The sequence below is a fragment of the Schistocerca piceifrons genome, chromosome 1, assembly GCF_021461385.2.
Source record: "Schistocerca piceifrons isolate TAMUIC-IGC-003096 chromosome 1, iqSchPice1.1, whole genome shotgun sequence".
Lineage (NCBI taxonomy): Eukaryota > Metazoa > Arthropoda > Insecta > Orthoptera > Acrididae > Schistocerca > Schistocerca piceifrons.
In genome coordinates this window covers 879069200-879082512 of record NC_060138.1, presented here as the reverse complement: position 1 = coordinate 879082512, position 13313 = coordinate 879069200, and the positions used below count along the sequence as shown (strand labels likewise).

General features: G+C 43.6%; 1 protein-coding gene across 1 annotated transcript in view; it reads right to left on the bottom strand.

Moving 5' to 3' along the window:
* The window catches only part of LOC124776180 (sodium-dependent serotonin transporter), a 470801-nt gene that overhangs the window by 40670 nt on the left and 416818 nt on the right, over nucleotides 1-13313 (bottom strand). Inside the window, exon 11 of the mRNA XM_047251016.1 lies at nucleotides 2212-2412. Coding sequence (XP_047106972.1) covers nucleotides 2212-2412 — 201 coding nt within the window. The remainder of the gene's footprint in view (nucleotides 1-2211; nucleotides 2413-13313) is intronic.

Below are 13313 nucleotides of genomic sequence, written 5' to 3'. Positions count from 1 at the left end.
CGCTAGAGGCACTTATTAAAGTAATCTGGTCTATTGTGCCGTGAAATCCAACATTTCGTCCGCATCTGCGGAGGACATAATCAAGGGGAGATATGCTTGTTTCGTTGCAAAACCTGGCTCGCTACTGACTGAACGCAAATTCCGTTTCCTCGTGCTCCCGCGTAGAGACGCGACTTCACAAGTTTTAACAACTCAATCCCAATAAATCGGCCTTTGACAGCTGCTGTCGTCCGCTATTGCTATCACCGCATGGTGGAAGACTGGAATACATCTTCTTCAGTACCAGAATGCAGGTATAATTCAATTTCACGCCCTCCTCCTTCCGATTAAAGTTACTGGGCGTTTAGTAAACTGTATAGGTTTTTATAATATCTGCTTTCGGGCGTCTGTACTCGAGTCTTATCAAATCGAATCCGACGGCCTCTTGGCTGCAAAGCATGTTCCGCAAAAACTGCTTTATCAGTTCTCCCCTTCTGCAGCTGCCCTTGTATTTTTCTAGTCGTTTCATGATTTTATAAGGCTCAGGTACTGCACCCTTTCCCAAATTTCTACCTCCATCCTTGCGTTCTGATTTATCTCACTTCCTAAATATTTGAAGTTGTCCACAATTTCAACTTCCAGCTCTTCAATATTTATTTGTTCTTTCTCTTCCTCATCTCCTCTAGTCACCCTCGTGCTCTTACTTTCCTCCACACTATATTTCATGACATATTTCTCAATTTTTTTTTCATTTGATGTATCCAGTTGTTCTTGTACTTCTATACTGTTAGTTCCCCACAACACAATATCTTTGGCAATAGCAGTAACTTCATCTCTCTTTCACTAAAAGCTTCTTTTGTCTCTTTCGTGATTTTCTCTCTCAACCTGCAAATAACAATAATGACGTCACATTTCCTTATCCCAGTCTCATAACTTTTTTAAAAAACCAATCAGCTCTTCCAGCTTGGCTCTGTACGCAGCTGAAGCTTCCTGTCACACATTGTTTGAAGAATTTCAATTGTTTGTTTTTTAACTCCCCTTCTCTTCAAGGTTTCCCATTCCTTTTCTCTTTATTAAGTCAAGAAATGTCATCACCAGCTCTTGCCCATATTTCCTATGGCTTTCCATTGTCTATTTTATACTAAAGATTTGATCGATTATTCCTCTGATGTGTCGAAGGCCGTACTGCTTATCTTTTAACTCACCCTAAATGTAGTGCGGGGCTTACCTGATCTTCAGCGTTGCTGCAACTTAGCCATCCATTTACTAAAGTTCCATTCGATTATGCAGTGGATGAATGCCGTTACCAAAGGGTAGGTTATTATTTGTAGGTATGGGGTTCTGTGCCCCTGTTAGATATTATAGTGAAGGTTCCACTAAAACCATTCCCGGATACAACATGTCCATTTAAATATGATCTGGGTTGATATTATTGTACTCCTTAACAGCAGTGTCAGTTGGAGCTATAGTATCTGTAGTCTCAAAATGCTTTCCTGGCTAATATCGACTTTTCCGGCCATAAGCATTATAAATGGAAATGACATTGCTGAATTACTTGTTGCTGATAACAGAATTTATTATTATTGTTCGTTTCATGCTCAATATCTCATCGTTATTACATGCTTGTTCTAACAAGCACCACACTGTTCGATAGTTGCCATGGAAGACTCTTCCAGGGGGATGAAAAGCTCTAGAATGGGAGAGCTAGGAACTCAGACGGATGGAACACGGTCAAAAACATATATAGTTGCTAACGACACCATGTGAAACCTCTTATGATGCTAAGTGAAGCACGATGACTGATGTTGACTAATAAAGAGAGTCTTCTTCGTTGATCTATTATGGACCGTGGGACAACGGCTGGCATGTATTTCTTGATTTACCAACAGCCGTATGTATTGCAGAAATTTATTTTATGAACTTCTTATGTGCTACCATTTTCGGTATCACATTGATGCCATCTTCAGGCCCCACACGTCATAGTCGTAAAAACGCTATACAAGGAAGGAGCCATGTAACTGGATCCGTGACTCAAATCGTTATGCATAACGATTTGATTCATAAAATAAATTTCTACAATAGATACGGCTGTTGGAAAGTTATTGCACCAAAAAATAAAGTGAGTTGCTGGGCAGTGTTCAGTGTCGTTATTCGTAAAGGCATTCCCAATCTTCACAGAAACGGTTTTACTTGAAATGCTTGGGATGTGTGTGACAGAGAGAGGGAACTCACGAGAATGAATATGGGGCTGATGTAGGCCCAGCAGACGCGCCAGAAGATGCCGGGCTGGTGGCCGAGCATCTTCTCGATGTCCCTGGAGAAGCGGCTGACGCCGTAGAACCAGCACACGCCCACCGCCTCGACGAACACCACGAACAGGATCGAGATGCCCGGGCCGTACACGTTCAGCAGGTTCACCAGGTACTCGCCGCCCTGCAAGTGCACATACTACCTGTACAAAAAATACGCAAACACCTCATACATCTGCCATTCAGCTCCACAATAATTTACACTAGTATCTTCTTTTCCTTCGTTGTATAGGTACATTTTTTTCCTAATTGTGGTATCATCGGTGGATTTATACACTCTGCTGCAGTTATTTCCCATTGGGTAGTAAATACTTGTTATGTACGTCATTTTGAGTAGTTTTATAACTGCACTTAATAATATTTACTATTCTACTATTACTATTTTCTTTCTAGCAACGCCAAAGATCTTACAGTGTAATACTTCAGCAGTACATCGAATAGAGCGGTTTTCATTTTTATAAAGTATGAAGACACGTAAACACTGCTGAAAATAAATCTTCCTGTCAAATTAAAAGTGTGTGCTCAACCAGGCAACAAACCCCGAACCTTTGTTTTCAGAGCACAACCTGTAAGAAAATTTTGAATCATAGCACATACCGTTGCAGGGTTCAAATTATGGAAACTGCTAACAATCATTGCAAATTTTGAACAACAAAAGTAATGAACGTGAAATTGAAAACTTTCGTGGCCTATGAATTATCCCATAAAATTTCGGGCGAGCTGCCACATGTCAGTCTATCGGTACCACGATATACACTCCTGGAAATGGAAAAAAGAACGCATTGACACCGGTGTGTCAGACCCACCATACTTGCTCCGGACACTGCGAGAGGGCTGTACAAGCAATGATCACACGCACGGCACAGCGGACACACCAGGAACCGCGGTGTTGGCCGTCGAATGGCGCTAGCTGCGCACCATTTGTGCACCGCCGCCGTCAGTGTCAGCCAGTTTGCCGTGGCATACGGAGCTCCATCGCAGTCTTTAACACTGGTAGCATGCCGTAACAGCGTGGACGTGAACCGTATGTGCAGTTGACGGACTTTGAGCGAGGGCGTATAGTGGGCATGCGGGAGGCCGGGTGGACGTACCGCCGAATTGCTCAACACGTGGGGCGTGAGGTCTCCACAGTACATCGATGTTGTCGCCAGTGGTCGGCGGAATGTGCACGTGCCCGTCGACCTGGGACCGGACCGCAGCGACGCACGGATGCACGCCAAGACCGTAGGATCTTACGCAGTGCCGTAGGGGACCGCACCGCCACTTCCCAGCAAATTAGGGACACTGTTGCTCCTGGGGTATCGGCGAGGACCATTCGCAACCGTCTCCATGAAGCTGGGCTACGGTCCCGCACACCGTTAGGCCGTCTTCCGCTCACGCCCCAACATCGTGCAGCCCGCCTCCAGTGGTGTCGCGACAGGCGTGAATGGAGGGACGAATGGAGACGTGTCGTCTTCAGCGATGAGAGTCGCTTGTGCCTTGGTGCCAATGATGGTCGTATGCGTGTTTGGCGCCGTGCAGGTGAGCGCCACAATCAGGACTGCATACGACCGAGGCACACAGGGCCAACACCCGGCATCATGGTGTGGGGAGCGGTCTCCTACACTGGCCGTACACCACTGGTGATCGTCGAGGGGACACTGAATAGTGCACGGTACATCCAAACCGTCATCGAACCCATCGTTCTACCATTCCTAGACCGGCAAGGGAACTTGCTGTTCCAACAGGACAATGCACGTCCGCATGTATCCCGTGCCACCCAACGTGCTCTAGAAGGTGTAAGTCAACTACCCTGGCCAGCAAGATCTCCGGATCTGTCCCCCATTGAGCATGTTTGGGACTGGATGAAGCGTCGTCTCACGCGGTCTGCACGTCCAGCAAGAACGCTGGTCCAACTGAGGCGCCAGGTGGAAATGGCATGGCAAGCCGTTCCACAGGACTACATCCAGCATCTCTACGATCGTCTCCATGGGAGAATAGCAGCCTGCATTGCTGCGAAAGGTGGATATACACTGTACTAGTGCCGACATTGTGCATGCTCTGTTGCCTGTGTCTATGTGCCTGTGGTTCTGTCAGTGTGATCATGTGATGTATCTGACCCCAGGAATGTGTCAATAAAGTTTCCCCTTCCTGGGACAATGAATTGACGGTGTTCTTATTTCAATTTCCAGGAGTGTATTTTCCTTTCCGAATTTGGGCCCTAAGTCCAACGACGTCGGCGATAGTATGTTAATTTATTTACTTTTATGTATTTACTTTCATTTTATTTATCTATTTGTTGCTATCAACACTCTGTGTTGACAAAGTAGGCACTACGTCAAACTGTCGTCTTTCTTTTTTTCTTCCTTGCTATTTTAACTAAACAGAGATTGACGAGAGTATCGCCCTACTACAGCTCCATTTAAATTAGTTTCAGTTCGTCACCCCACTACATGTGTTGGATATTCTCTGTAATAACTACAGTAACGATGACGTTTTCCGACAATTGAATATAGGAATTTTGAATATGGATGTCTCAACGGTGTCTGGATTGGTCTAATACACTGAATAGTTTTTAAAAATAATCTTGCAGTAACTTGTAAGGACCGAATTTCAATGTTTTAGCCAGTGATCTCTCCGTGTGATGTGAGAAAAATAATTGTCTTTCTCTGGACAGTAACTTCGTTAACAGAAACAGAGAAATTAACTATCCATCTCAAGGGTAAGTTTTAAATTAAAAAAAAATGAAATACAGTATTCTGTACTCAAGGCCACAAAATTTAGAGAAACGTAGATGTAAAACCTAAATATTTATGTTACAGTACTCTGGCTTAAGGGTGAAAGTAAGAAATATAAATGTGTGTGAAATCTTATGGGACTTAACTGCTAAGGTCTTCAGACACTAAGCTTACACACTACTTAACCTAAATTATCCTAAGGACAAACGCACACACCCATGCCCGAGGGAGGACTCGAACCTCCGCCGGGATCAGCAGCACAGTCCATGACTGCAGCGCCCTAGACCACTCGGCTAATCCCGCGCGGCTAAGAAATATAAATATGCGAACTGGGCTGTATTAGCTTAGAAATGAAGCAACAAGATATTCGTAGAAGCACAGACTGGTTAGTCAGGAAATTGTCAAAAGTGTCGTATAATATCCATATCACAGGAAGCTGGGTTACAATTACCCGATGCACGATACTGATTACCAAGTTGAGGCCTTAGAACCTCGATATCAGTTACAAATACATACAAAGCAGTAAACCGCAGATGATTAACGCAAAATATTAACAGTAAATAGTTTCCATTCTTCATGTAAAGTAGTAAAAACCATTGTCATAAAAAATTACAAGTGGGTGAACGAAGATTTAGCGCAATTTTGCATTAGGAAAAACTATAAGGATTGTCAAGTGAAGGACAGCTACGTGACAATAATACATTCAAGCCCTTCTTCGGAAGGATAAAAGCGGAACCATAAAACGGAAGTATAAGACATTGAGCTGGTGAAAAAAGTCGATTAAGAAAAGCATTTGACTTCATATAAATTACGAAGTGCAGGTGGGATACTCTCTGAGAATGGGAACGTAGTGGAAGGTATTATAAACTGAATATTGTTTGATATAAAGTCCAAAACAACGAAAATTCAAAACAACTGGTACCAGCTAGACTTTGTTTTGTTGTTGTAAATTTTCAACTAGAAAAACATATAGAAGAAGATATTGTACAGTCGCTTGATTGCCGTCATTAATTTCTCGATATATGAATAGACCTTGTGCCTAACGAAAACCTTCCTATAGCGGTGTCGTCATTGCGTACGGCTTTGCAGATCGTTGTTGGAGACCTGACACGCAGGAGACAAGAACACGAGAGAACCGAGATACGACCGAAGTGAAGACGTCCCCTTGGAAAGAGCGGAAATTCGCTCCTGGACACAGATTCCTCAGCCTTGATAACCTGAAAACGTGGCCATCTGAACTCTCCAGTAGAGTCGTAAAGATACAATCTGAATATGCGATATTTTGATATCTTAATGGCCCACACTTTTGCAGAACATTTCCTGTTGCAGAATTACGATGTAGCTTCATGAAATCCTATGACAGATGTTACTCAAAAGACATGAAATGAAATTCACTTCTTGCAAGTTGAAGAAGACTAAGTCATGTGAGGAGAGGAGGTTTGATAGGATGGGATAAGTAAAGTCAAAGGAAAAGAAACAGCACTTGTCTACTTTATATTCGTCGTAGAATTACTGTAGATTTTCGTTGAATGAAGATAAGACCAAGTAAACGACGAGAGACTGAATCGGAAAAAAGTGCATTTGAAGTGAAAGCAGCAGGGACAAAAAAACGATAATGTCGAAAATAAACAAGATACAGAATAGGAGCATCGCAGGGTGTGTCAGACTAACTCAATGAGCGTGGGACAATAGATGATATCGTCCAGGCCAATCGGTCCAGAAAAACTGAAATTGGTAGCACAACGGAACAGTGTGGACCATCTATAATGAATGTTCATTATTCTGCAGCAATTTCTATTTCTGGAAAAGTATTTCAATCACAGTCTTAACACAGCTGTGAAAATAGGTTTAATACAGGAAATTGATAACCTGAGGAAGTATAACAGTATACACAACTGCGCTATTAGAAACTACTCACTAATCAGAATGTGATGGAATCAGTTTTGCGGACGGTGAATCTAGCAGAGTAATATGAAGGTATTCAGCTGCGAGAATAAGAAAAAGCCTGTTTCGATGAAAAGACGTTGTCTTAGTTATAATGGGTGTGGCAGTGCTGTCGATGGGCGTACGAGCCTGAGTCGAATGGAAGCGAATAGGTTGGGATGGCAATCTTGCAATTTCACAGATGAAGAGAGTTACCGTATAGAGGGAAAACCCAATGTGTACACCGTGTTAGTCCAGGAAGGCGTTAAATGAATACCGATTACCGGTACACAGACAAGTCGGCGAAGGGAATTCAGTGCTATTTCTGCAGAGACTGCTTCATTTTTCACGAAAACAAAAGTCATTTTTGTGCATGAAACATTTTATTTCTTTTCATTTACTATTAGATACACTCCTGGAAATGGAAAAAAGAACACATTGACACCGGTGTGTCAGACCCACCATACTTGCTCCGGACACTGCGAGAGGGCTGTACAAGCAATGATCACACGCACGGCACAGCGGACACACCAGGAACCGCGGTGTTGGCCGTCGAATGGCGCTAGCTGCGCAGCATTTGTTCACCGCCGCCGTCAGTGTCAGCCAGTTTGCCGTGGCATACGGAGCTCCATCGCAGTCTTTAACACTGGTAGCATGCCGCGACAGCGTGGACGTGAACCGTATGTGCAGTTGACGGACTTTGAGCGAGGGCGTATAGTGGGCATGCGGGAGGCCGGGTGGACGTACCGCCGAATTGCTCAACACGTGGGGCGTGAGGTCTCCACAGTACATCGATGTTGTCGCCAGTGGTCGGCGGAAGGTGCACGTGCCCGTCGACCTGGGACCGGACCGCAGCGACGCACGGATGCACGCCAAGACCGTAGGATCCTACGCAGTGCCGTAGGGGACCGCACCGCCACTTCCCAGCAAATTAGGGACACTGTTGCTCCTGGGGTATCGGCGAGGACCATTCGCAACCGTCTCCATGAAGCTGGGCTACGGTCCCGCACACCGTTAGGCCGTCTTCCGCCCACGCCCCAACATCGTGCAGCCCGCCTCCAGTGGTGTCGCGACAGGCGTGAATGGAGGGACGAATGGAGACGTGTCGTCTTCAGCGATGAGAGTCGCTTGTGCCTTGGTGCCAATGATGGTCGTATGCGTGTTTGGCGCCGTGCAGGTGAGCGCCACAATCAGGACTGCATACGACCGAGGCACACAGGGCCAACACCCGGCATCATGGTGTGGGGAGCGATCTCCTACACTGGCCGTACACCACTGGTGATCGTCGAGGGGACACTGAATAGTGCACGGTACATCCAAACCGTCATCGAACCCATCGTTCTACCATTCCTAGACCGGCAAGGGAACTTGCTGTTCCAACAGGATAATGCACGTCCGCATGTATCCCGTGCCACCCAACGTGTTCTAGAAGGTGTAAGTCAACTACCCTGGCCAGCAAGATCTCCGGATCTGTCCCCCATTGAGCATGTTTGGGACTGGATGAAGCGTCGTCTCACGCGGTCTGCACGTCCAGCACGAACGCTGGTCCAACTGAGGCGCCAGGTGGAAATGGCATGGCAAGCCGTTCCACAGGACTACATCCAGCATCTCTACGATCGTCTCCATGGGAGAATAGCAGCCTGCATTGCTGCGAAAGGTGGATATACACTGTACTAGTGCCGACATTGTGCATGCTCTGTTGCCTGTGTCTATGTGCCTGTGGTTCTGTCAGTGTGATCATGTGATGTATCTGACCCCAGGAATGTGTCAATAAAGTTTCCCCTTCCTGGGACAATGAATTCACGGTGTTCTTATTTCAATTTCCAGGAGTGTAGTATCATCTATTTTAGAATTATCAATCGTCATCCCGTAAAAAAGTTCCATTAATCGCAGAACTATGTCACGATGACGGCGTAATGTTCAGTTTTATTCTATAAAGTGCACGATATGCCAGCGTCTTTTGTCTGCCACCCCTCATGGCATGTAGTTACATTACTGTGTTGCACAGTGTGACTGAGGCCGACGACTGCAGGTGGTGATGTTCTTTGGTCGTGGTCTCTTCGGATATCATATTCTGCACAAGAACATGACTGCATATCATCGCAGCGAAATTGGTCACTAAGAGACGGCATTTCTGGAGATACTGGAGAGAAATGTTTTCATTTTCAGCGATACAGTGGTCCCTGACTTCAGTCTCACGCCGGATAATGACAGAAGGCATTGGAATAATGGATAGGTGTTTTCTTTTTTTTATGTGAGAAAAATTTCAGCCTATGAACTGTGGTAACAACGTGGTTTAATGTATTACTGCCTCTTGTTGCCTCATTCGAAATTCTCGTCAGCTACTTAAATCTGTGCTAAGGGTATTTGCCAACCGCCAGTCCTAAACGATTTCCTTAGTAGGAGATTACTGGACCAATTGGTTGCTTAAAGTCTTCCAGACCATAGTTTAAATTATCATTATTGTCTGGCCCGTATTCCTTGAAGCAAGTATGAACATGTTTTTGAGGTTTGTTGAATTAACACCTTCTATTTGTGTGTTTTAAAGTTTGTCTTGCTACTTTGCGTTCTCTCCCGCCTGAGGCGACGGGCGAGCAGGGCCTGTTGATGGTTGGAGAGTAAAAGGGCTCGTACCAAGAGCGGCAGTTCATGTGTAATGAAAGGAAAGCTTTGTAATCCTGCTTTGAGTATACGCCTCCAGTTATAACCATTATCTCTTGATGCATTTGTAGTTGCGTGAGTGGTGGCTTAATTTTAAAACACGAGTTTGTTTCATGTTGTTTAATGATCCTGTGTTGAACTATTACAGAAGTTATCTCTAAAGTCATTTACTTGTCAGCTTGAATTTGCTTTTGAGATTTCTATATTTAATTAGAGTAATGTTTTTATGAGAATTTTGTCTTAAAATGTTATACTCTGTGCTTTTTTTTCTAGTGATTACCAAGGAGTGAAACCTGCTGAGAGAGTTATATTGTAATAAAGTCAATCATATTTGAGAATTGTGGCTTAGTCCTTTCATTAACTGAACCTTTCCCGTGCTAGCGTAAAGTTGCGCTACAGAGTCATATGCGTTGCCCAGACAGTGGAGAGTGAGGGTGTGAGAGCATCGCTGGCTCAACACGCCGTCGTCTAGAATGCCGGCACGGTAGTTCAGCGTGTTCGGTCAGAGGGCTGGCTGCTCTATGTAATAAAAAGAGACTGTATTCAACGATGAACTTGAAGGGGTATAGTGTGACTAACGTTCAGACCAGATGCCGAGAACAATGACTAACCAAGTGAAGAAAAAAAGGGGGTGACTGGTGACCGAAACGATCTCGGTCCCAGGTAAAAAACGTGTCACTACTTAAATTTTTAATAAAAATCATCAAAAATGGCGACCGAACACTTCTGGCGTAAGATCGAGTTCCAGGGAGCTCTTTTTCCCTTGAAGTGGAAAACTACCCCTATAAGGCGGAGGAATCAGTAATAATCAACGTCATGAGAATGCAGAAGGCAACAGGAACCACTGGATAAAAGCACATAATATGTATCCACAGGACATGTGTCCTGTAATTTAAAAAGCGTCATGATGATCTCTACATTGGAAAAAGATTCCAGATTCGGATTCTGGGGGGGACTGCGAAGGGGAAGGTGACCATGAGAGAAAGATTGAATAACGAACGAAATATTTACGTTCTACGAACCGGGGCGTAGAATGTCAGAAGTTTGAAAGTGGTAGGGAAACCAGAAAACCTGAAAAGGGAAATGCTAATGTTCAATCTAGATATACTGGGCATCAGTGAGGTGAAATGGAAAGAAGACAAGGATTTTTAGTCAGACTAGTATAGGGTAATATCAACAGCAGCAGAAAATGGTATAACATAAGTAGGATTCCTTACAAATAGGAAGGTAAGGTAGAGAGTAAGCTACTATGAACAGTTCAATGATACGGTTGTTCTCATCAGAATCGACAGGAAATCAACTGTGACAACGATTTTTCAGGTATAAGTGCCGACGTAGCTAGCATAAGAGGAAGATATAGAGCAAGCATATGAGGATATTGAATGCGTAACTCAGTACGTATAGGGAGGAGAAAACAGAATAGTCATGGTGGCTGGAGTGCGATCGTATGGGAAGAAGTAGAGAAAGAGTTATGGGAGAATATGGGCTTAGTAGTAGGAATGAGAAAGGAGAAAAACTAATTGAGTTCGGCGACAAATTTGAGTTAATAATAACGAATACTCTATTCAAGAATCAAAATAAGAGGCAATATACTTTGAAAAGACCGGCAGTTATGGAAGGATTCCAGTTAGATTATACCATGGTCACGCATAGATTGCGAAACCAGATATTGGATTGTAAGGCCTACCCAGGAGCAAATATAGACTCAGATCACAATTTAGTAATGATGAAGAGTAGGCTGATGTTTAAGAGATTAGTAAGGAAGAATCAGTACGCGAAGAAGTGGAATACGGAACTTCTAAGAAATGAAGCGATACGCTTGAAGTTCTCTATGGCAATGGACACGATAATAAATAGCTCTGTAGCCAGTTTTGTTGAAGGGGAATGGACATCTCTAAAAGGTAGAATTACGCAAATTGTAAAGAAAAGTATAGGTACCGGTACAAAGAAAGTAACTGCGAAGAAACCATGGGTAACAGAAAAAATACTTCAGTTTATCGATGAAAGAAGGAAGTACGAAATTGTTCAAGGAAATTCTGCAATACTGAAACACAAGTCACGTAGGAATAAACAGGAAGTGCAGGGAAGCTATGGCGAAATGGCTGCAGAAAATTTGAAGAAATCGAAAGAGATATGATTGTTGGAAGGACTGACTCGGTATATAGAAAAGTCGAAACAACCTTCAATGAAATTAAAAGTGAAGGCGATGGCACTAAGAGTGCAATGGGAATTCCACTATTAAATGCAGAGGAGAGGGTGAATAAGTGGAAAGAGTACACCGAACGTCTCTATGAGCGGGTGGACTTGCTTGATGACATACTAGAAAGAGAAAGAGGAGTCGACAAGGAAGAGTTAGGGATCCAGTATTATAATCAGAATTTAAAAGAGCTTTGGAAGAAACATGATCATAGAAGGCTGACGGGACAGATTTCATCCGAATTAGTAAAATCATTGGGGAAGTGGCAACAAAACGACTAGTGACGTTTGTGTGTAGAATGTATCAAATTGGTGATATACCATCTGAGTTTCAGAAAAACATCAACCACACAATTTTGAAGAGAGCAAAACCCGGTAGAGCGAGAATTATCACTAATCAGATTAAGAGCTAATGCATCCAAGCTGCTGAGAAGCATGATAGACAGAAGAATGAAAAAGAAAATTAATGATCTGTTAGGTGGTGAACACTTTGGCTTTAGGAAACTTAAAGGCAATAGAGCAGCAGTTCTGACATTGCATTTCATAATGGAAGGAAGACTGAAGAAAAATCAAGATACATTCATAGGGCTTGTCGAACTGCAGGAAGCTTTCGACAGTATAAAATGGTGCAAGATGTTCGAAATTCTGGGAAAAATGGGGTTCAGCTATAGAGAAAGCCAAGCACTATACAATATGTCCAAGAATGAAGAGGAAACAATAAGAATGGAAGACCAAATACGAAATGCTCCGATTAAAAAGGGTATAACACAGAGATGTCGTCTTTCGACCCTACTGGTCAATCTACACATGTAAGGAATGATGATGGAAATAAAAGGAAGGTTCAACAGTGGGATTAAAATTCAAGGTGAAATGATATCAGTGATATAATATACTGATAACATTGCTACCCTCAGTGGAAAAGAAGAATTAGAGGATGTGTTGAATGGAATGAACAATCTAATGTGTACAGAATATGGAATGGAGAGTAAATCGAAGAGAGACGAAAGTACTGAGAAGCAGCAGAAACGAGAACAACGGAACTGGGAATCACGAAGTACAGGAAATTAAGGAAATCTGCTCCCTAGGCAGCAAAATAACCCGTGACGGGCGTAGCAAGGCCATAAGAGGAGACTAGCACTGGCAAAAAGGGCACTCCTGGCCAGTATCGAGCAGAAGCCTTAATTTGAGGAAGAAATTTCTGAGAATGTACGTTTGGAGCACAGCATTATATGGTAGTGAAACAAGGGCTGTGGGAATATCGGAACAGAACAGAATCGAAGCATTTGAGATGTGGTGCTGCAGAAGAATGTTGAAGCTCTCCGCAGAAATGACGAGGAAAGCAGTACATGGAAAACACTGACAAGGAGAAGAGACAATGTTGTAGGACATCAGGGAATAACTTCCATGGTACTACAGGGAGCTGTAGAGTGCCAAAATTGTAGGGAAAGACTGGGATTGGAATACATGCAACAAATAATTGAGCACGTAGGATCATCCCTCTCTCCCAGATAATACTTGTACATGAGGT